This window comes from Pongo abelii, chromosome 18 (genome assembly GCF_028885655.2).
Source record: "Pongo abelii isolate AG06213 chromosome 18, NHGRI_mPonAbe1-v2.0_pri, whole genome shotgun sequence".
Taxonomy (NCBI): Eukaryota; Metazoa; Chordata; class Mammalia; order Primates; family Hominidae; genus Pongo; species Pongo abelii.
This window is the reverse complement of record NC_072003.2, coordinates 84,164,001-84,189,011: the sequence shown is the minus strand read 5'-3', so window position 1 is coordinate 84,189,011 and position 25,011 is coordinate 84,164,001. Positions and strand designations below refer to the sequence as shown.

General features: G+C 45.1%; 1 protein-coding gene across 1 annotated transcript in view; it reads right to left on the bottom strand.

Annotated features, from left to right (window-relative positions):
• Positions 1-2,314: 2,314 nt before the first annotated feature.
• The window catches only part of USP10 (ubiquitin specific peptidase 10), a 78,671-nt gene continuing 55,974 nt past the window's right edge, over positions 2,315-25,011 (bottom strand). Inside the window, exons 5-14 of the mRNA XM_003778672.4 lie at positions 23,215-23,306; positions 22,550-22,659; positions 22,076-22,131; positions 21,747-21,850; positions 18,865-18,964; positions 17,745-17,922; positions 13,883-14,048; positions 9,592-9,736; positions 7,039-7,104; positions 2,315-3,342 (exon numbers count right to left, since the gene is read on the bottom strand). Of these exons, the coding sequence (XP_003778720.3) occupies positions 3,155-3,342; positions 7,039-7,104; positions 9,592-9,736; positions 13,883-14,048; positions 17,745-17,922; positions 18,865-18,964; positions 21,747-21,850; positions 22,076-22,131; positions 22,550-22,659; positions 23,215-23,306 (1,205 nt within the window). The 3' untranslated portion in view covers positions 2,315-3,154. The remainder of the gene's footprint in view (positions 3,343-7,038; positions 7,105-9,591; positions 9,737-13,882; positions 14,049-17,744; positions 17,923-18,864; positions 18,965-21,746; positions 21,851-22,075; positions 22,132-22,549; positions 22,660-23,214; positions 23,307-25,011) is intronic.

Here is a 25,011-nt window from a genome sequence, read left to right as displayed (position 1 = left end):
AGTGTCCTTGTAAGAGAAACAGACCAGGGCTCACTCTGCCCTGTGAAGACACAGTGAGAAAGTGGCTGTCTCCAGGCCAAGAAGCAGGCCTTCCCCAGACAGGTCTGCTGGCATCTGCTCTTGGACTTCTAGCCTCTAGAACTGTGAGAAATAAATGTTTGTTGTCTAAGCCACTCAGACTATGGTATTTTTGTTCTAACAGCCCAAAACAACACAGGCGTTTTGCAGGCTGTCTCGCTAGCACCAGCTTGCATCTTTCTATCAGCATAGATGGGTTAACAGAGGGGCCCTTTGCTGCTTACCAGGCAGTTGAATTTAAAAGGCCAGGTACACCAGACAGGGCAGCACCCCTCAGAGCAGATGTGTTATTGCCAGCTGTCACCGGCAGACCAAGATACGGCAATGTCCCAATGGAGAGAATCTCTAGCCACTCTTCAAAGGGACTGGGGAACTTTCAAAGGCAATTTTAGAGCGCAATCATTTCCAACATATTTTGAGGTTGACAAAATATGTATCTTAGCAAATGAAATGATGGAGAGACCACTGAACGATATCTGAGAGAAACCTTCTATCTGAATATACAGGACAGGTTTTAAGATTCAGAAGCAGGTTGGCGGACCTAGTAACTGCATGCTTTTGTCTGGCCTCTCGTTCCAGCTTCCTGTGAAAAGGTTTCCCCAGCTCGGAGGGCCCCTTTCCAGAGAGGACACTCACACACATGGGACACGGCAGTGACAAAGTCACTTTATACTGCATAGGGTGAATGATCAACACCAATCGTAGAGGCTGGGTCAAGCATCACAACGTACACATTCAACCAAGTGCTTCAGGATGGGGTTTTATCTTTTCGCTGGCTTATTGCTGCTGGTGTGGGTGGTTGCCCCAAAGTTAATCTGGCTTCCATAGGAACTGCACATTATTTTAATGAGAAGCTAATTATAATATTGTGTCCAGAGTTGGTTCCTTCCAGTGGGTTCATGGTCTCACTGACTTCAAGAATGGAGCCCTGGACCTTCACGGTGAGTGTTACAGCTCTTAAAAAAGGCACGGACCCAAAGAGTGAGCAGCAGCAAGATTTATTGTGAAGAGCAAAAGAACAAAGCTTCCAGTGTGGAAGGGGACCCAAACGGGTTGCCACTGCTGGCTGGGGTGGCCAGCTTTTATTCCCTTATTTGTCCCCTCCCATGTTCTGTTTTTGTCCTATCAGAGTGCTCTTTTTTCAGTCCTCCCTGCGACTGGCTACTTTTAGACTCCTGCTGATTGGTGCGTTTTACAGAGCACCAATTGGTGCATTTTACAAACCCCTTGCTAGCTAGAGCACTGACTGGTACATTTTTACAGAGCGCTGATTGGTGCATTTTACAAACCCCTTGCTAGCTAGAGCACTGACTGGTACATTTTTACAGAGCGCTGATTGGTGCATTTTACAAACCCCTTGCTAGCTAGAGCACTGACTGGTACATTTTTACAGAGCGCTGATTGGTGCATTTTACAAACCTCTTGCTAGCTACAGAGCGCTGATTGGTGCGTTTTACAATCCTAGCTACAGAGTGCTGATTGGTGCATTTTACAATCCTCTTGGAAGACAGAAAAGTTCTCCAAGTCCCCACTCGACCCAGGAAGTCCAGCTGGCTTCTCCTCTCAATATGACTTATAATGCAGCCAAGCAAATCAGAATAGAATTACAAAGGGTAAGTAGGTTAGACGGACAAGACTTTTTAAGTTTAGGAAGCTCTGAACCCCAGATGGCACCAGGCGACAATCAGAAATACCAGATGGTAAGAGGAAGAACTTGAGAGAAAGGCTCGGACCACGTTAAAACCCCTTCTCTGTAGATCTCAGGACACTGCAATCATCCACACAGGGCCAGAAGCCGGGGCACAGGCACCCCTGCACGTGACATCCCTCTCTCCATGTCTTCCGTCTCAGAAGGCTTCCTTCCCACTACTGAGGGTGGCGTCTAGAGGCACTGCCAAGCCACCCCAGTGGCACTCAATTGGAGAGCGTTTAGCCTTGATCTACAGCAACTATTTTGGTGATATTGAAAATGCTGGGCTATAGAAACAAGGGATGAGGAAGGGAAGGGGAGAAAACCTCGTCCTTTCTGCCAATCGAAGAGTCAAAAATTTCATTTACCCAAATCACTAGTTAATCCATTTGAAAATACTAAACAAGCATAACCTGAGCGGTGGTTCAGCTTCCACAAACACGTCGAGCTGATCGAAGGGCGCATTTTAATTCTGGAGGCAAACTCGTGCCCCCATGAATTTCAGTTACCCGAAAAGGCATTCGCATTCAAAGAAACATGCACACCTTTAAACCAACGTTGTGATTTTTATTGATGGGCGACAACTTTATACTCCTAGATATCACTAAACTGTGTACAATTAGGGACGCAGCATTAGAGAAGAGCAGACAGCAGAATTAAACAGAGCAGACTGAAGGAGAGATCTTCATTATTTGCCCATTTTTCATTATGTGTACACAGAAGCATGAATGCAATTTGAAATCTTTTAATGGCAATAAAGTTACAATCACCCATCTATGTAGACTAACATTTTAACTCCAAATATTTGATCTGCAATGTGTACGTAAGCAGTTTCTCTCAGTACAATTATTAAAATTTTTCCTGTTAGGAACCAGCAACTTATTTTTTATGTTTATTTTTCTTTTGAAGTAAGAACTAGTTCTTCTTTGATAACTGGCTCATTTTTATCATTTATCAAAAACTAAAGGGTAGGGAAGAAAAGTGTGATGGATTAAAAAATTTCTTTTTTAAGGAAAGATAAAATTCATTTTCACAAATTTACAAGTGTTGTTGCTGGTGCAGGATTTATTCTACTAAGCAATGAGACTGGGGATCAAATCCACTTTCTTATCTCAGGAATCAGCATTATTTCAGAAATATGGGTTTTTGTGTATTTTCTAAAATCAAGCAACAGTCTGTTTCAACCAAATGATTTTGATTTGGAAGTTAGAGTCAACAGACGCTATGTTGTGCACGAACCCCAAGGCATCTCCTTTTCATTCTAGCCCATTTTTGCAAAGGGAGAAAGAGTTTCTCTCTAAAGAGCCACTAAAGAGAGGCGGGAAGTGAGTGTGAGGTGGTGTCCTACGAAGCGGGCACTGGGCGCACACACAGCGCACACAGGGTTTACAGCAGGTCCACTCGGCGGTAATACAGGAGGTAGGCTGTGCGTTCAGCAGTTGGTTTCACCACCTGGTACTGGTTGATCACCTTGACTGTCTGGTCATCGATGCGCAGCCAGCCATTCAGACCGATCTGGAAGACATCTGTAGTGTAATGGCCACCTGTCGCACTGTTGCCGTGATGGTAGACCACTGGAAGAGAGCCCAGCAGGCAGCAGAGTGAGAACAGCACTGCACACCAATCATTACAGGTCTCCGCCGACTTCCCTCCAGGGATGCATCTTATGCATAAAACCCCTCTCCAAAGTAGGTGGGACAGAGAGATGTCATTACACAAACCAATGCTATTTCAACTCAAACATGCAAGCAATCCATAATAAAAACTTTTATATAACTGCAAGGTAAGGGTAAGTCAGATAGATACACATGTGTGCATGTACGCATATTAACGACATATTTAAAATGTCCCACACCTCACAAAGACACTCCTACACAGCCATCAGCTATACAGACCTGGAGACCTGGCTCATGCCCTTGGTTGTGGCTGACTCTACTTCTAGACTGTCCTGAAGAGATTATCTGCATCTTGGACAGAGATTCACTATGGACAGTGAAAAAATGGAAAACCTTAACGGCCACTAGAAGAAATGACTGATGAGTAAATTATATTAAAATAACACAATTTATTTTTTCATGGAATAGATTAAGAATGGTGATGCAGGAATATGCTTATGGTATATTAAATGAGAAAACAAGGTCCTTAGGCCTTCTGTGGCCCATCTACCCTAACGACACGGGACACAATCTCCCGGTGCCGGCCCACACGGCAGGAAGGACACTGGGACTGCTAACCACGGTCGCTCGAGCGTGGAGCTGTGGTGGGGCACTGTGGAGATGGTGCTGGTAGTTACACATTTGCCTTTAAAAAAGTTACCCATTTTTCTATGTTTTAACAGAACAAAACACACACACACACACACACACACACACACACGTTATTTACTTAAAAAAAAATCCTATAACCAAGAAGCCCTAGTCAAAGGCCTAAAAAAAAAAATCTGTAGAAGATGTCATAAAAACATTAAGACAGCCACAGAACACATCCTCCACTTCTATGGAGCAGAGGGGCAGAAGTCTGCCTGGCCAGCAGCAGACACCAGCCTCAGGAAGGCGGCAGTCCGGCAGCGTTCCAGGAGGAATGACAGGGCAGCCTGCTAAGCTGTGTCCACCATCAATGGCACAAAAGAACAGGAACCAGGAGAGGTGCAAGACTTGGCTGGTAGGGAATTTCAGCACTAAAACAAGACCAAACATCACCAGGTTCTAGTCGCAGTTGTCACGTGGAGGGGCTAAATGACAGCAGGAGGCTTCAGTCCTCTCTGGGCCAGGGACCTTGGCTGGCTAGAGGACAGTGCTTATGACTGAGGCCACCAGTCAGACTCCTGGGCTCTGCACAAAGAAATCCTCTGTGCAGGGACCCCGGACGAGACTGAACAGCATAGGGACAGCAAGACTGTGAGGCCCGTACGTCGGAGAGCCAGGGACACAGCCAATCCAAGGGCACAGCTTCATCCCGTACTGCACAAGTCACAGCCATCCTGTGAAAGGGCAGGAAGCACCCATGACAGCAGCACGTCCCTTGGATTCCAAGTTTACTCTGAGACTTCTGTCCTAGATCTTCACCTCACAGACCTAACTGACTGGGCTAAGAGTTTTGCTTCAAAGCGACCATCAGTAGAATATGCAGGACCTGGGAGTTTTACCAATTTGTCTTTCCCACAAGACATCTCCATTCTAAAATTTCAAGGGGGACTGCATGTCACCATTCTAGTTTCATAAGCAGCAGCCCAGTTAACTACCCCGGGCTGAGCCGTGTGTCACTCACACCTGCAAGCCCGCCTGACAGGAGCACTGAGAACCAGCTGAAAAGCTCGTGCGCGAGATTGCTTCTCCCAGGCCCCACAATCACAGCAGTTCTTAAAAAGTGTTCCTTTGCTCATTCTACAGGTAATTCTAACCAGTCCAGCGACCTCATTTCCAAGATCAGAATAGGCTTCCAGCCTGGCTGAAAGGGCGAAACCTTGTCTCTATTCAAAATACAAAAATTAGCTGGATGTGGTGGTGCACACCTGTAATCCCAGCTACCTGAGAGGCTGAGGCACAAGAATCACTTGAACCCGGGAGGCAGAGGTTGCAGTGAATGGAGATTGTGCCACTGCACTCCAGCCTGGGCAACAGAGCGAAACTCTATCTCAAAAAAAGAATGGGTTAGGGGATGAGGATTCAGGAGGGCAGGGGAGAGCAACCCAGGCCCAGCTCCTGGGGCGAGGCAGGTTGCAGTGTTGGGGAGGGGGGTGTGTGCTCACACTGGGGCCCTGACCAGGAGATGAGCAATCCCTAGCCCCTGCCCCTGCCCAGTGATGTCCCCTCCAAGAGCCCCCAGGGGAAGAGGCGCAGGGAGAAGGCAGAGAAACTGCTGGCCACCCACTGGGACCTGGGTGCCACACTCCAAGGAGCCAGGCAGGATACTGGCTGGCTGCAGAGTCTGAGGACTCAGACCTTCCATTCCAGGCAGGGGGCGACAGGCCTGGAGACACCCACAAGCGCATGGTGCCCATGGCCGTCCCATCTGAGGCCCAGCAAGTTGAGGAGGAATTGTGATCGGGGGGAGAAAAGAAGAGAGTCAAAAGGAAAAACGAATAGTGAGAGGAAGAGAGGGAAGCCTGGCACCTTGCAGTGTGGCCCTGGGCCTCACCCACTGGGCCCTCACCCCCGGGCCACCACCCCTGGGCCCTCACCCCTGGGCCCCCACCCCAAGGCCCCCATCCCTGGGCCCTCACCCACTGGCCAAACTTCCTAAAACATCGGGTTTGAGCTGAGGTGGACAGGAGCTTGAAGCCCTGCTCTGCCACTGAAGGCCAGAGTGGTGAGTTTTCTTCCTTGAGTTCTGGTTTATTCTTTTATAAAATAGGGATCCCACCTCCCATCTCCTAGGACACATGTAAGGAAATGAAAGAATATCTCGGGAAGAGGTTCAATACATGTGTGAAGGTCAATAAATGGCAGTGTTATGTTACGATACAAACAGGCTTACCAAAGGCCACACCAGAGGAGGGAAGACACAGAAGCTAGAAATATCTAATAAAAACAGCCTGGGAAGCAAACAAAAGTGCTGCAAACAGCAACAATCCAAAGAGGTAAAGACTCAGAGGCATAAAAGATGATGCTATAAAAGAGAGAGAAGGATAAAAGGGAAGGTAGAATGGAAAGGGAAGATGGTGTGGAAGAAAAAATGACACTGCAGGGAGCCTAAGCCAGGAGACAGAAGAGGTCTCAAGGCCCACCCATGAGGGAACAGGCGGTGCCATTCACCCTCTTGGGAGATTTCTCATGACTGACTGGGGGCCTGGCAGCCGAGGAGCTTGTGTAATCGGGCCCACCCTCTCAAGCAGCCCTAACAATACCTACGGAGGAGGACGCAGGGATCACCGGCTGGGGGCGCGCTTACCCAACCTGGCTGGGTGACCAGGTGTGGTGGAAACTCCACAGCACTGTCACCCACAGATGCCACAAGCACAGCCGGGAGAGGTCACATTCTCAAACAGCCAGCCTGGGAACCTGAAACTCCCTCCTCTGACTCAAAGACAGAAATGTTCACTTTGAGCAAGGTCTTCTGTTATCTGTCCTCAGGGCCAAGATAATAATCCATCATCTACGCAGAGTTTCAGGTAAAACTCTCACATGACTCCCTGACTCACAAGGCCACAGGGATACCTAAGTACAGCATCTGGTTGCTACGCTAAGTTGTGTTTCAGCAAAACTGTGCCCAGCTGTAATCCCTTTCATCAGTGTTTTAATGAAGAAGTAATGTCGTACAAATTTACTCACCTGCAAAGAGCCGATAGGTTCTGTGGCATTTAAAATTCTTATTTTTAACCCCTGGAGAAAGCAGTTCTGGAAAACAAAATATCAATAGCTTGAAGCACTTTCAGAAAGGCTCAGGGTAACAGCAGCAAAAAATGGCTAACGACATTCTTCCCAGCAAGTAAACTGCCTGTCAGACCAGGAACAAAACAACACTCTATCCCTTTAGTTGCATAAAAATTGACTCATGAAGAAAATGCGCCATGTGACGTAACAGGACACAAAATGCGCAGCCAGCTTGCTAAAGAAACAGGAGCAACGGCCGAGGCTGTGATGCTCCTGTGGGAGGCCCCTTAAAAACAGGTGCTCTATAAAATGGAAAGGAAAAAAGCTACTGACTTAAAAACAAAAACAGTTGCGAAAAATCCAAGAATTAAAATATTTTACATATGCGTCAGATCATAAAACTTCAATTACAGGCCAGGTACGGTGGCTCAGGCCTGTAATCCCAGCACTTTGGGAGGCAGAAACGGGCGATCACGAGGTCAGGAGATCGAGACCATCCTGGCTAATACAGTGAAACCCCGTCTCTATTAAAAATACAAAAAATTACCCGGGCGTGGTGGCACACCGCTGTAGTCTCAGCTACTCGGGAGGCTGAGGCAGGAGAATAACTTGAACCCGGCAGGCGGAGGTTGCAGCGAGCTGAGATCGCGCCACTGCACTCCAGCCTGGGTGACAGAGCAAGACTCCGTCTCGAAGAGAAAACAAACAAACAAAAAAAACAAAACAAAACTTCAGTTACAGAACAGTAACACGATTTCTCCAAATAGGAACCAGTCTACCAGCTGCTACGAAGCGGGAACTCCCCGCTCTTGCTTCGTGCAGAAGTACCACTTACATCGACACAAGAGTCCATCGAAGGTGTGCTGTTCGAGGCAGCCATCTGTACTTCTTCCCCAATGACCCAAGTGAGGTCCTCTTGTCCCCCATTTATGTCATTTTTTTTTTTTTTTGAGATGGAGTCTTGCTCTGTTGCCCAGGCTGGAGTGCAGTGGCATGATCTCAGCAACCTCTGCTTCCCGGGTTCAAGCGATTCTCCTGCCTCAGCCTCCCAAGTAGCTAGGATTACAGGCACCCGCCACCATGCTAGGCTAATTTTTGTGTTTTTAGAAGAGTCGGGGTTTCACCATGTTGGTCAGGCTGGTCTCGAACTCCTGACCTCAGGTGATCTGCCTGCCTCGGCCTGCCAAAGTGCTGGGATTACAGGCATGAGCCACTGCGCCCAGCCCCCACTTATGTCATATTTTGACAATGTATTGAAGGTGGCAGCTGGTATAAAAATACAGCAAGCAAGAAAAGATATAAAAATAAAATCACTGTAGAAAAACATCCAAGTCAGCTCAGACAGCTGATCTGGAGGCGAGTGAAGATGCAGGAGCAGAGGCCGAGGATGCCTTCTTTGACTTAGCTGGCATTCTAGGTTTCCCGATGGATAGAATAAAATGGGGAGGAGGATCTGTTACATGATTCTCACTGGCATCTTTCTTCCTCTAGCTGGTCCTCAAATGGGATTAAAAAGCAATCTGCTGATGAGGGATAAAGCAGCTAGAAGTGTGAGAGGAGCGACGGACGCTAAACCCGGCACAGCAGCCAAGCCTGTCAGCAGAAAGCATAGCTCTTGTGTGCCGGCCTGGGACAGATAGTGTCTGAGTCTTCAAGGGAAGGTATAGGGCGCCCCTAGGGTAGACAGGGAGCCGGCTAAAAGCCAGCCATGCCCACAGGTCCTGGGTCATCTATATGGAAGGAGGTGTGAGGTGGGGTTGCTGTGCCAGGGGATGGAGAGAAGAGGACTCTCGGTTCAGGTTTGTTCCTCTACCAGACCCAGGAGTGAGGCCCAGTGTCCTCTTTTCTGCTTCCCAGACACCTCGATATTCTGAGAATCCTCTCTAGCTAATCACAGTCCCAATCAAGCCTCAGTGTTGTACTATACGTTTTCACAAATTCTAAAGCTTTCAGGAAAAGTCTTCTTGAAGCTGTGCTTTTAGCAAGATGCCTTTAACCTGGGGCTCTTTAAAATTGCTTCCAAAAAGTGCCGAGCCCGTGACCTGACAGAGACTTGAGGCTGGTAAGTGCCACACGTCTTACTTGTGCGCCACCACAACTAGAGGTTAGAAGGGACTCTCACTGCCTAAGAGAAATCATTCTTACTTCACTAAAAACCACTTAACTGGGCTAGTCAATACAGCTGTTAATACTCGGTGGAAGGCAAACTGTGCACCATTCATCCCCGAAATATTCACAGAAAAGTGATGTTCTTTTTGATAGACAAAAGCTGCTATTTTTCTAATCTAGTAAGATTATAGAGTTTAGTTCTTTTTGCCTCTATTTTCAACAGGCCATTTTCATGAGAATTTTAGTATTAAGGTCTATTACAAGTCAAAAAACTTAAAACAAGTCCAAGTCCAGCAAGAGAATGTCCTCACTCTTGACATCACAAAGAAATGCTACAGGGTTGAGCGTCTGATTTGCAGGAGTGCGTCACCACGAACACTCCCGACCTTCTGTATGCATTACCTTTACTAATTTCCAAGTCCACAGGATATTCAATATTTTTGATAAGCTTCTGGCACCCACCAGTCTTCTCATAAACGAATCGTTTCAGGTGCAGCACGAGGACAGGAGGGAGTTTTTCCAGAGTCACTCTTCGACTTATCTCAACCTAAGACACAAAGCACACCAGGACACACCGTCCCTGTCTTACTTGCAACAGCTGACACCACATCCACCTTCCGCTCAAAGACGTCCTCTGAGAGGTGAGGCCCAAGAGTCCTGTGGCAGGACTTCATGGCTTTTCCTGCCCCACAGAAGCTCTGAGATCTACCAATGCTCCTCTTGAGAAAATGCACATACCCAGGGTGCAGTGGCTCACGCCCATTAATCCCAGCACTTTGGGAGGCTGAGACAGGCGGATCACCTGAGGTCAGGAGTTTGAGACCAGCCTAGCCAACATGGTGAAACCCCGTCTCTACTAAAAATACAAAATTAGCCAGGCGTGGTGGTGGGCGCCTGTAACCCCAGCTACTTGAGTGGCAGAGGCAAGAGAATCGCTTGAACCCAGGAGGTAGAGGTTGCTGTGGGCTAAGTTCGTGCCACTGTACTCCAGCCTGGGCAACACAGCGAGACCTTGTCTCAGAAAAAAAGAAAAAAGAAGAAAAATGCATACATTCCTATAAGCACAACTGCAGAGAGCCTCTTGGGTCCCTGAAGTCCGGTCGTAAACTGTAAGTTAAGAACTTTACTCTGTGGCTTACTGACGAATTAGCATAAAAATTAAAAAGCTAACTTAGTACCACCTTATTTATGTACTGACTCCCCCGCCTTTTTTCGGGGGAGGGAGTCCTCACTCTACCGCCCAGGCTGGAGTACAGTGGTACCATCTCGGCTCACTGCAACATCCGTCTCCCGGGTTCAAGCGATTCTCCTGCCTCAGCCTCCTGAGTAGCTGGGATTATACACTCCCACCACCACATCTGGCTAATTTTGTATTTTTAGTAAAGAAGGGGTTTCACCATGTTGGCCAGGCTGGTCTTGAACTCCTGACCTCAGGTGATCCACCTGCCTCAGCCTCCCAAAGTGCTGAGATTACAGGCGTGAGCCACCACGCTAGGCCTAGTATTGACCCATTTAAAAATAACTCTGATAGTATTGATAAAACTGATACCAGTATGATTAGATGGGTTTTTTTAAGACAGGATCTCACTCCGGTTGCCCATGCTGCAGTGCAGTGGCATGATAAGGACTCACTGCAGCCTTGACTTCCTGGGCTCAGGTGATTCTCCCACCTCAGCCTCCCAAGTAGCTGGGACTACAGCCATGAGCCCAGCTGGTCTTGAACTCCTAGACTTAAGCAACCTGCTCGCCTCAGTCTCCCACAGTGCTGGGATTCCAGGCCAATTAAATGTTTTAAATAACCTTTAAAGCTATTTATTCTAATCATGAGTTTTATCAATTTAATCTGTTCTTGAAGTACTGTCATAGGTCTAATGAATGCTGCTTTTAAATAAAGCCAGGTGTTTTGTTACTAAGATGCATCTTTACAAATAACACTTAATCCCTTTATCATTCTCTGTACTTATAAACTCTTTGATGCTTCCCATATTCATTTAGATAATACTTTTTTTTTTTTTTTTTTTTGAGACAGTCTCGCTCTGTCACCCAGGCTGGAGTGCAGTGGTGCGATCTCAGCTCACTGCAACCTCCAGCTCCCGGGTTCAAGTGATTCAGCCTCCTGAGAGGCTGGGACTACACGTGGACACCACCATGCCCAGTTAATTTTTGTATTTTTAGTAGAGATGGAGTTTCAACATGTTGGCCAGGATGGTCTCGATCTCTTGACTTCGTGATCCGCCTGCCTCAGCCTCCCAAAATGCTGGGATTACAGGCACGAGCCACTGGAGAATTTTTTTTTTTTTTTTTGAGACGGAGTCTCACTCTGTCGCCCAGGCCGGACTGCAGTGGCGCTGTCTCGGCTCACTGCAAGCTCCGCCTCCCAGGTTCATGCCATTCTCCTGCCTCAGCCTCCTGAGTAGCTGGGATTACAGGCGCCTGCCACCATGCCCGGCTAACTTTTTGTATTTTTAGTAGAGACGGGGTTTCACCGTGTTAGCCAGGATGGTCTCGATCTCCTGACCTCGTGATCCACCCGCCTTGGCCTCCCAAAGTGCTGGGATTACAGGGGTGAGCCACCGCGCCCAGCTAACTGAGGCTTAATTTCTAATCAGTCAACAAAGGCAGACATTTTCTATACAGTAAATATTTCATATAATCCTATTTTCCCCAAAACCTTCACATGTTCCCACAGAAAAACACTTCTGATCTAAAACATAATAAAGTTAAAGGTGGCATTTTAAAAACTTAAAAAAAAAATCACATTCAAGAAAATATGTAATTTGCTCCTTATAGATACTTCCATACAGGTTGTCCAAAACCTTCCTCAAACATCTGCTGTTCAAAGTGGTCCTGATCTCATCTGATAACACACTACAACAACCGTGCAGCCAGAAGAGCTAGCAGCACTCTTTTTTATCTTCAGGAGTCCACCAAAATGCCAGCTTTCCTTTATTTTTATTTCTTTTTATGTTTTAGAGACAGGGTTTCACTATCGCACAGGCTGGAGTGCAGTGGCACAATCATAGCTCACTGCAGCCTCCAACTGTTGGGCTCAGGCAATCCTCCTGCCTCAGCCTCGCAAAGTGCTGGGACTATGGGTGTGAGCCACCACACCTGGCCCACCTTCTTTCTGGAAGCCTCCATCCAAACCTGCTATTTAGGATAAACCATTCTTTCTTCACTACTGTCTAACAACAGGCTGACAACTGCCTGTGCCTCAATCCCTGCCCCCACACCGCCACCCCACCAGCCCACCCCAGCAAAGTCAAACTGTAATTGCAGCAGAAGCAAAAGAGAAAAACAGACACATCATAAAAGGATCTTCCCTAGGCAGCCCATGGAGAGGCTGACCACCTCCCCAACAGCATGGGTGGCCAAAGACTCCCATAGCTGGCTCAAGAAACGGCATAAGCAGAGTCCAATGGCAGCCAGGGCCAGGGAGCCATCTCTGGAGTTGCAGCTGCCACAGAAGTGAGCCAAGCCGACAGTCAATGCACAACTGAACCACCCAACCAACCTCCCCAACACAAATACCACTTTTTCCCTCTCTCTCTTCCACGAGGTCCACTGCCAGACTCTTCTTAGCTCATTCACTGAAGTCAACTACCAAGTTTCTGCCTCTGGCTCCTACTGCTTCTATTTTTCAAACAAAATCACCCATGAGATGCAAGTCTGCAAATACGGTAGAAGATTAGGCATAACTTCTACAGATCCCCCCAGAGCCTGGGTGGACCAGTCCACAGCAGGACACCCCCAAGGTGCTAAGGGTCCCTATGTCCTACTTTGCTCTTTTTGACACAGAGCACACGAGATAAGCCAAGGATAGATCCATTCCAGTCATGCAATGTGATGACAGGTCTTCTACGCTGGGGCACCATATTTTACCTGGTAGCTGCCATCCACTGCCCATTAATCAAATATCGCTTTGCAGGAATGCTATGGACTGTCCATAATTATCAGCCTGCATTCATCTCCCCAGTGCATTTTTATGAATTCACTGCCACAACCTAAGATATATAACAGAGAAGACACTCTCTGCTGCGGAGTACAAAATAGCCATAAGCTGGCACATCTGGACAGCCAGGAACTAATAAGCTCTCACAGGGCAGAATGCTATTTGTCTTGCCCGACTGAGTTGACAAGGACTCCACCAAGCTATAATCTGATACTCTTAAATTCATGAAGACTGAAAGACTCAAGGATCTTATCTTTTCCAGATCAAATCAAAGAGTAACAAGCATCAGAACAATGACTATATTATATTTACAATGACCTGGAAGATCTACAATCAAATGCAAAACAGATGTGTCTGGAATCTCTCTGACATCCTAACTAATCTAATGACAGTTGTACCCTACGGTATCATGAACATAAATAAGCTATTTGGCCTCTGTCAGAGGTAGTATTGATGTTGTGATATCATCATTAGATTGCCAGAAAATTAAACGTAGCTCAAGATAAACAATCCAAAAGGAGATCATTACCTTGTGTAATATGATTTAGAGCTAAAAGAGGCCCTTGGGATCACGTTTCAACCATTTCATTGTAAAAGCATAAAAACTTTCAGTACAAAATGGTTAAGCAACTGATTTAAGAGGCATAACTCAAATCCATTTCCCCTCATTCCTAATTCCGTGTTCTTTCCACCAAACCAGAGCATCTCAGTAGAAAGGTTCAAAATCAAGTGTGAACATACCTCTTGTTTGGTTTTTGTGGTATAACCTTGGACAGATTCTCTTGCCACCAAGCTCTCCAGTGCATCCTGGACTGTGCGTATCTTGTCTGACTGGATATCCAACTGCAACGTGAAAAATGGCTGCAAAGTGGCAGATTCTTTTGAACTCTGCTGGTAAACCACAGACCTAAGAATTGAAAGCAAAAACAAAAAAAATTAAGAGACCACTCCTTGCCACTTTCCCTTAAGATTAACCAAGAGGAATAAACACTGAAAATAAGATTATTCAATATCACTTTCAAAAGACCACAGAGAAAAGCCAAAAATATACTGAATTTAAAAATAATTCTGCTGAATAGCACCTCCTTAGTATTTCTAACAACGAAATCTACCAGTTGATAAATGTTCCCAGCGCCAGTGCTCTGGAAGAAAACATATTTCATTTTCCAAATTCTTTCACCTCCTCTCCACACTGTTATTTACTGCACCAGTTCATAAAGGCAGCTACCCTGCCATGGCCTCAAAACGCTAATGCTTTCCATTTTCTCCAAGTATCATAGCCTGTTCTAATAAAATAGAGGAAATCCCAAGGTAAATAGAGGATTTTTAATGGCATTTTCCTCCTATAAAAATGTCTTACAAAAAGAAGAAGGGGAATAGGGTGTGTAGAATAAAAAACAAGTTAACATTCCAGGAAAAGAGGCTGCCACCCTTCCAAGAAGGGCGCCAATTTGACCTTGTTTTCTTAGCTGGTTTTTCATTTCGTTTTTTTTTTTCTTTTTCTAAGTTTTTCTGAGTAAAAATTGTGTGTTCGGCCCATCTCTTATTTAGCCTCAGCAAGGGAACATTCCAGGGGTTCAACAAGGGCTTCTATTTCTGCAGTCTCAGTGACCTAGTTTCGAAACGGAATAAAATGGGTGTGGACAGGTACTCAGGCTTTCCAGAACAGATGTGGTGAAGAGCTCGCTAAAAGCTTTTCTGTCCTGGGTTCAATTACGCATCTCCATGCTCCTTTACAGTTTGAAGACTTCGGTGACAACAGTTCCCCTGGTTCCAGAGAGGGATACAGTAGTGGGGAAACCGCTCATGAGAGCTGGTGGAGAAATCAAGAAGCCCTCTTGACTCAGTGGTCCTGTGTTTTAGCAAAGGTGGCACCGGGGAAGAAAGGCGGGGAAAAGTCTTCCTGGGGAAACTGAAAAACATCTGAAGAGGCTGAGTTTTAGAAGTAAATCTTTCAATTGGTGTGAATAAAGAATCATGCTTAACAATGGCTGAAAAGAAGTTCTACGTTGTTAAGAATTCCTTATCTTTGCTTTACCGTTTTTCAAAAAGAAACATCAACAACCAATTTCAACACAGAGACCCCTCAGAGGATGTGGCTAGCAGCCGTGACAGAGCCATTCAATCTGAGCCAGCAAGTCCTCCAAATGGACGCTGGTATCTTCCACTGGTTACTCTTAGACAAATTTGGGATCTTTGAGTATGCTGACCCTCTGTGGCCTTGAAATTCTGATACCCGACCTCTGCACAAAAACCATGTTCCCGATGCCTCCATTTGAGCTGTCCCTTCATCTTTCTCTCCCATCCCGAGGGGGTATTCTCACAATCCTAAACCAGGCTGCTGGGCTGAAGGAGCAAAGGGCACAGCCCTCCCTCACTGCTGCGCACCACTCACCGCTGCACCGGACCTCAGCGTCTCCCTCCCAACACGACGCGTCTCAAGGAACCACAGGCAGTGGTCGGGGCTGGGTGTTTCCCAGGCGACAACTGACCACACAGCTGCCGTGGACACTCCACAGAGCACCAGAATAGAAAGGGGCCAGTGGAATAGAGCTCACAGTGCCGAACACAGAAGTGACTTGTTCAAGGTCACATGGCTGCTCAACTGGCTTCTAAATCCACTTCCACAGAGGACCAGAAACCAGCTTCTGAGGGAGTCAGTGCAGGTTTCTGAGATTCTTATTATTCACCTGTTGAAAGTTGTTGATTCAATCTCAGAACTGAGAGACTGAATCAAGTCTTGATGCCTCAAAAGGGGTGCTGTTTCTTTCAGGTACGCAGCATTTGGGACATCAACAGACTAAGAGTGTCACTGAAATACCAGCCTGGGGGTTATGCCGCAAGGCCTCAGAAAGGAAATTAGGCTCCAATGAGGCCCCTTCAGTACTTTCGATGGGTAAAACTTCGTGGAGATGGTACAAGTTTTGCTGAATTCCACATCACAGTGGTACTGAAAAGCTCTCAGGTAAATAAAGAAAAACCTTTCCGAAGGACTTTGTGAATGAGCAAAAAGCTGGTTAAGGGAACTGGCACACAGCCAGGTGCCCAGGGACTCCAGCCCAGTCACGTGTCCGTCTGTGTAAAAAAGACCTCCCCTCAGACTCCCTTCACACTCGCTTCACTTTCCAGCTCACCTGGTTCCAATCAGTTCACAACAGCCAAGACAGGGAAACAACTATCTGTGGATGGGCCAATGGATAAAGAAACTGTGGTGTGTATATACAGACAAGGGAACACTATTCAGCTGTAAAAAAGACCCTGCCATTTGCCACAACATGAATGAACCTGGGGAACATTATACTAAGTTAAATAAGCCAGACACAGAAAGAAAAATATTGCATGGTCTCACTTATACATGGAATCTTTATAAAAAAAAAAAAAAAAAGACGAAACTACAGAGATAAGGAAGAGTGGTTCCTAGGGGTGGGGAGTGGGAATGGGAGATGTCAGTCGAAGGACACCAAGGGCAGCCACACAGGCGAACAGGTCTAGAGATCTGATGTGGAACGTCGGACAAGAGCTACTTATAGTGCACTGTATTCGGGACTATTACAAAATGAGTAAAACTGCAGCTGCTCTTGCCATGTGCGCGCACACACACACACACACACAAGGGTAACTGTGATGGGGAATATGTTTATCTGCTTCACTCTAGCAACTGTTTTACTATCTCTATTTCATAACATCTTGTGTGTATACTTTAAATATACATAATTTATTAACATAAATAAAATTCCTCCAGATACATTAATTTCTTCTCTTACCAAAACACATGGTTTGATTAGCTGGGTTTTTTTTGAAGACAGTCTCGCTCTGTCACCCAGGCTGGAGTGCAGTGGTGTAATCTTGGCTCACTGCAACCTCTGCCTCCCGGAGGCGGTTTTATGTTGCAAGTTTTAAATGCAGATGAAGTCTAATATATATACATATATATTTTTCTCTCTTTGATGGTTATTGTTTATGACCTATCTTATGAAACCTTTGCCTACCCGTAAGTCATGAAGACATTCTCCTGTATCTTTTTCTTTTTTTTTCTTGAGACGGAGTCTCACTCTGTCACCCATGCTGGAGTGCAATGGCGCTATCTGGGCTCACTGCAACCTCTGCCTCCTGGGTTCAAGCGATTCTCCTGCCTCAGCCTCCCGAATAGCTGGGATTACAGATGCCCGTCACCACACCCGGTTGATTTTTGTATTTTTAGTAGAGACGGGGTTTCACCATGTTGGTCAAGCTCGTCTCGAACTTCTGACCTCAGGTGATCCACCCGCCTTGGCCTCCCAAAGTCCTGGGATTACAGGCATGAGCCACCGCATACGGCCAATTAGCTGGCTTTTCTCTTACTCCCTAGCAGTGAGCAGCTGAACTTGACAGAGTAGAAGTGAGGAGCTCCCTGTCCGCTGCAGACATGCGCCGGCAGGGAGAGAATAGCCACGGGGGCTGACAAGTGCGGCATCAGGAAGTGCAAGAGAAGAGCAGGCGGGGGAGCAAGATGCAAACCATTACGTCCAAGAAGTCTCAAAACAAGCCTCACACCTTCCCCCTTCACCAACATGGCAAAACCCTAGAAAAGGCAAATATTAAGTTATTCTAGAAAAGCACAAACCTGATGTGTCCACCAAAAATGCCGGTGATTGGAGTCTGAACAAAATCTGCCTGGCGGGTGACGGAAGTCTTGTTCCGGGGGCCCACTTGTTCCCATTCATCCTCGCTTCCTTCACCTTGTTCTTCCTGCTCTTCTTCATTGACCGAGGGGTTTTTGGGGCCATTGGAAATCGTAAGTTCTGAAAAGGAGAGCATCTGCTTAGACTACTATTTACGACAAGAACAGCAAAAAATAAAAAGGCACAGATCTGTCGATTGCAGTTTTAAAAATGAAATCAGGGTGTGGTCTACATTAAGAGCCACGGCAACCAATCGCAACAGGCGCAACGTCACTGGATCCACGGCAACCAATCGCAACAGGTGCAACGTCACTGGATCCATGGCAACCAATCGCAACAGGCGCAATACCACTGGATCCACTGCAACCAATCGCAACGCCACTGGATCCATGGCAACCAATCACAACAGGCACAACACCACTGGATCCATGGTAACCAATCTCAACAGGTGCACCACCACTGGATCCTTGTTTACATAAACTCCTAGAAATGACATCCCTGGGACAACTGGCGAAATTTGAAGATGCTCTGCAAAGTCGGTATTACCATGTCATTACACTTGGTTTTCTCAGTTGGATAAGGGACTGTGGTTATGCAGGAGCGGATCCACAGGGGATGCTTTAGCACCTGGGATGAACTAAACTGTCAGCTGCAACTTAACTTTGAATCATTCAGGGAAAATGTATGCATATATATGGACGGATAGATAAGACATATATATATATATATATATATATATATACAGTGTGTGTATAGCATCAGAAAATATGTTTAAAACTGTACACTCAGCAATTATAAAGGTATTCATCAAACGATTCTTTCAGCTTTTTAATATGCTTCATCATTTTCCTAATTAAAAGTTGAAAGAAAACGGCAGAGGTTCGGGATGAGCTGTAATTTTACCTAAATATAACCTTCTCGATGGTGTAAGTTATCGTAAGGAATAAATGCTACTTGAAGGGAAAACGACTGAGGGGCAGGGAAGCAACGTAACATATGAGTACGCAACACCTGTTTACAGCAACTCTTGCACAACTCTGCGGCAAGTGGACCATAACCTACTTTCATTATTTGGTGAGAGAAGCTTCTTTAGGTTCAACATTTCCTCATGAAGTCCATTTAGAATGAAGCCTAAGTATTCCTCAGCATCTTCTTGTCGACCCTGAAAAGGTCAAATATAATCACGTTATTGTGAACTGATCACTGTCAAAGGCCTGCAGGACATACAGTACTTGCAAAGTCCAACCATGCCTCCTCTGAAATGGAAGATGTAAAGTATTTCCAAACAATGACATGATGACATGGGCTTCCCTTGCATAGCTGAAATCCCAAGAGTAGGAGGAAAAGGAGAAACACATTAAGCACATATCTCTAAATGGGTGGACTAATGGGGATTTTTATTACTTATACTTTCTGTATTTTTGAAATTTTCTTCAATAAATATACATTACCTTTTTTTTTTTTTTTTTTTTTTTTGAGACAAAGTCTCACTCCGTCACCCAGGCTGGAGTGCAGTGGTGCAATCTCGGCTCAGTGCAACCTCCAGCTCCCGGGTTCAAGCAATTCTCCTGCCTCAGCCTCCCGAGTAGCTGGGACTACAGGCATGTGCCACCATGCCTGGCTAATCTTTGTATTTTTAGTAGAGACAGGGTTTCACCATGTCGGCCAGGCTGGTCTCAAACTCCTGACCTCAGGTGACCTGCCTGCCTTGGCTTCCCAAAGTGCTGGGATTACAGGCATGAGCCACCACACCTGGCCACACTACCTTTATCACAAAAAAGTTATTTAAAAAAAAGTTTCTGTCTTGGGTAAGCGAAATAGAAGACGAGGAACTAGATGTCTAGGGCCAGTTCACTGTTCAACTGCAAGGGTTACCACTCAAGCAGTGAGATAAGCAGCCCTATGTCTGCTTCTGTCTGTCTTTGATGATGGACAACTACATGGGAAAGAACTCAAACTACATGTGGAAAAACTCCACTGATTTAAAGCGTTAGCTGTTTTACACATACATCAGCAAAATCATTCAGAGGAGTCACCCAAGAGTTTAATAATCCCACATCAGGAGTGTTTGATTCTGTTACTTATCATCAGTTCATATTTCATTCTTCATAGCACAACTGCCTATTCCAAGGCCCTGCAAATTGTTCTGTTTGAAGCATCTAGGTAAACTGCATTCAAGTTTACTTGCGCTCTCCAAATAGTAGACGTGGACAGCAGCTGTTCACGTGAGTGCATGCTCTGTGGGTGTGCAGAAAAGGGCAAAAACTGGCACAGCCAAAGTGTGCTGAAGACTTTTCACAGCAGGCCTGGGTGGCTCTCCTTGGAAAGGCCTGCTTGCAAGGTTGCCCCTTGGCTGCTGTCTGGGAACGTGGATTTCAGAAAGGTTCCTATCAGTCCAAGAACTGATACGGGATTCTGCCTAAACCGTTTGCACAAGCAATGTGCTTTCTGCTGAACACTTTGCTTTTGTTTCGGGAGTTTGGACTTTTGGTTCAAGCCAGGCAGATGGTACCTATGGGACCAGCCCTCAGTAAAAACCCTGGACAAGGAGTCTGTAATGAGCTTCCCTGGTCGGCGGCATTTCACGTGTGGTCAGTCTGGTGCTGGAGTAGTTACGCATAGCCTTGTGGCCCCACTGGGAGAGGAGTCTGGAGGTTTCCTTTAGGCCCTGCCTCACCTGTCCTTTCCCTTCCTGACTCTGCTCCGCGTGCTTTTGCTGTCATCAACCATAGCCACGGGTATACCAGCGTCTGCATTTTCTGAGTTCTTCCAGTGAATCACCCTACCTCAGGGTGGTCTTGGGGAGCCCAACACATCCCCTATTAATTTAACCTTTAAAAGATGCTTTTGTTCATAGTATTATCTCTGTGCACAATCCAAGAGGGGTTCCTGAGCACCCATTTTATTTTGCCTCCACCTGTGCTAGGTGGGTCCCTCTGGATTCTAAGGCATCTCTATATCTTTGTACTTCTCTTGTTGACTATTCATTTATCTCATTCCCTCACTGAGGGCAGAGGGTGCACTTCATTCCATTTCTGCATCCCTAACACCATGTTCCCATTACTTGGGAAATGCAAATTCCAAGCCAATACCAAAAGCTGCATTATAAGCATTTAAAAAGCTTAAGACTCTATGCTACCCCTGGTGGTACCCTGCTACGATGCCCTCGACATTCACTCTTCTTCAAAGCAATGAAGCTTCATGTAAACCTGACTTAAATGGTATTTTCTCAACTATTTTTCTCTCTGAATACATTTCCCTAAGCATCATTTCAACTGCTTGTACTGATTCATCACAAACTCAATCTGGGAGGAAAGAAATGCTCCAGTTAACGGTGCTAAGGGCGGCCCAATTCACTCTCAACAGCCCCAGGGCCTTTTATAAGGGCTCCCTGGCCCCTTGGTCTCATGCCTTTAGTAACAAAATATGTGATTAAAAAAAAATTTAGGTAAAGGAATCAAGTACATCAAATAGCTACTAAAGCCTGTAAGTATGATGAAGACATAAGCTCTTCTGAATACTGCCATCATTCCCGGCCCAGTGCACTCCATTCTATGCCAGCGGCATATGGTGCAGTGGTTAAAGAGCTGTCTTGAAAGCTGGGTTCTGCCACGTACATTAGCTACATGACCTCAGACAGTGGCTTCACTTCTCTTAACTGTAACAAGGAGACCATAATCATACTTTATTCAGAGTCAACTAAGTTAATATATGTAAAGTACTGACAGCAGTGCTTGGTGCACCATAAAAGTTATCTGAGCAAGGTCAGATGATGAGAGCTGCCACACACTCTTCAATTCATCCAAGCAATGGACTCTATTATAAACCTACATCTACTTATAGCGCTGGAAATAGAGGGCAAATATCAATAAGCAACAGTTACCACACAAACACTGGAACAAAAGGCAACACTTGATACTAGTGACAACAGAGAAGTCTCAAACCTTTTCAGACAGGCTTGACTTGTTAACTGTCAGGAGTCTGTAAATATACGTGGGCTCAAAGGCAGCTCCAGGGCGAATATCCCTCACGATTTTATCTCCAAGAGCTGCAATGGAAACAGGACACAGGTTTTCCTAACTACAATGAAGTCATAAATGACGAAAAAGGCAACATCATCAAAACTCCCCCACCTCCCACCTGGCTGAGTGTTGAGAATGGCACAGGTGTAACAACATTATCTTCTCAACAAGACTGAAGTCACCAACTTTAAGTCATCTGTCTCCATAACTCCCAATATGTAATAGCATCAACAAAACCCATTTTTACTAACCTTGTCGGGGTTTTGGAGGTACTGGCATATTAGTAAACTCATTCATTAGCCGAACACTAAACATGGGGAAAAAATGTTAAATAGTGCAGTTTTAAACAATATATACTTTTACTAAAGAGCTTTGATGGCTAAGTAGAATATCAGCTATATGAGTATAGTAGATTTTAGGTAACCAATGCTGTAACAGCTAGTGAACTCAAGTCTTTTCTATATGCATTTTTGGTCTATTTTAAGTGATATATGCTGGTAAACGCTAAAATACTTTCTACTGAATCTAAAGAGCACAGATCAACAATGCTCCAATTCCATTTCTGGTTAACTTCCATATAAAACCATCAACAGTCTATTTTTTTAAAAAGACAATTATAGGACTCATTTGCAGGAAATCAAGAGCTTTACTAAACTATTTCAATTCTAATTATCGGAGAGGAAAAAACCCCCACCACGTAACACATCTTTCACCACCTTACTTACAAGCTGTCTATCATGGGTGTTGACGTACAAGGCCTTTGCACTTTGGAATACAGAGGAATGAACTTCATCAGGTGATACATCGGCGGGCAAGCAACCAATGCCTGCAGTGTCTACATAGTGGCAGTAAGGAAGCGTAAAGGAAATGAACAGACACACCACATTTCCTAAAGGCACATGAAGCACAAGAACGTTTGTAAAAACACAAGTAAGCTAAGGACGTTGAACTACTTAGATATGTCACCACAAAAAGGAATAAACCAAATAATTACTAGGGTAAGTGTCCTGTGATGTCCATATAAGGATCTACGAAGCAGTCAGTCGTTTGTATTCAAGAACTTGACCTAACTAAGACAGTTCAATCAGTTAAAACCAAATTTCCAGTTGTAAGTGGTTGCTCTGCCCTATTGTTTGTGACCATTCTAATGAGAGTCAGCTTGTCTGCAGCCCTCATTCACACGCCAACATATCCTCTCTTTTAGAGGGAGATGGACTGCAGTCAGGAATAACCCTGTTTATAAGCAAGGTAGGCAGACCAAGTAATAAACCAGGCTTAGGGATTCAAATGGAGGGCTGGATGGCCCACGGAAGCTGAACTAAGTCACATGCACCCGAAGGAGGGACAGCTGCAACACGCTGGCCTTGCGGACGGCGTCCAGGAAGGATACAGCATTAATGTAGCACCAGTTCCCTTTATTGATCAGCCCACGGGGTTGCAACGACACTGGTTTATGGATTAGGGTTACATTCTCCAGCAACTCTGAAAGAGTGAAGAAGCATATTTCAGAAATTCATGATATCTAGTGAAGAACATTCAAATCATTTCATATGCTCTACTCTGGGACAGCATTTAAAATCCCTTCAGTAAAACACATAGCCAAAGAAAATGCATACTGTTAAGGCTTCATTCAGTTCAACATCAAGTACATTATTTAATTAGAACTTTTTTGAAACTAATCTTTTCCCTCAAATAGCAACATTTAATCTTCCTGGGGGGGAACACAAGAACTACCTATTTTAATGAGCAACAAAAAAATGTTAACACAGTATCATTATTAGAGAATAGATTTGAGAGATACAGCCTTTCTTCCTTAAACACCATTAGCCAGGTGTGTCTCATTAGCAGCAAGGCGCCTCAGACACTACATAGAAAGTTATCTGGGCAGAACCCACGTCTCATTCCTCTCTGCATCCCCAGCATCTAATGCTGACCCTACACATCACTGTGTGTGTTCAATGGCTGTTCAGTGAGTAAAGATACTCCTTTCAGAGACAGAGGTCTCCTACGAATTAAACTGTCCACTAGAAATCCAATTTAGCAACTGTTTTATACACTGTAATTCCCTTATTCCATTTACAAACACGCTGCTCAGCCTCAGGTTCACCCTGAGTGGACATCACTCTTTTTCTGTATTAAAACAGCTGTGAATGCCATCTTTATAGAATTAACCATCAGAAGTGCTTTAAAACAAGACAAGGTCTCCCCCTGTCCCACTATGAATCTTCTAATGGTGATGGCTACAATCTATAAACCCTTCTACACTTAGCACGTTCTTTACAATTTACAAATGTTAATTGGCTGGACTTAATCCTTAGTAATCTAGGAGTACCACCACTTTGACCCTTTCACCAATAAGGAAACTGAGGCTCCCAAAGACTAACTAACTTACCTGTGATCACACAGGAGGCAGGCAGCATAGCCAGGGCCTCAACTCCATAATCTGTAGCCAATCCACACTGTCTCCTTTACTTTTAAATTGTATACTAATCATATAACCCACAAATAGATACACCTACTATGTACCAACAAAAATCAAAAATTCATTTAAAAATAAAGTATAATAAAAATAAACAAATTGTATATAGGAAAGAAAAACCAAAATGGCATACATTTGATACTAGCATTCATCTAACGCATCGCTCAAAAATAAGCTTTTCTTTTCTAAACTACACTGTACTGGTAGATCCCAGACTTCGGCACTAATCAAATGAAGAAATTAATTTACAAAATTCAACACACACACAAACACACACACACACACACACCCCCTCTCATTCCCTCCTTCCTATGAGAGTAAATGTCCTCTTCCTTCTAACTGAAGAAGCGTAGGGAATAATTTCTGCATAGCTCTTCTTCTGTAGAAAGTAAAACATTACAGATTCTGTGGAATCTGTTCAATTAGACTAAGTTTGCAAAGCTCCTCTCTCTCTTAATATGGAATACAGAACTGGGCCTTGAAATAAATGAATAATGGATCAGTTACGAACTGAACCCCAAGCCTGCATGTGATGACACCCAGCAGAGACAGCATCTGTCATGTGGGGGACACTGTGCTAGAAGCTTTGTGTATATTATTCATAATTATCATAATCCTGCTATCAGAGATAGTTACCAACCCCATTTTACAGATGAGAAAACTGAGGTCACATAACAGCTGAAATGACCTGTGAACGTGGGTCTACCT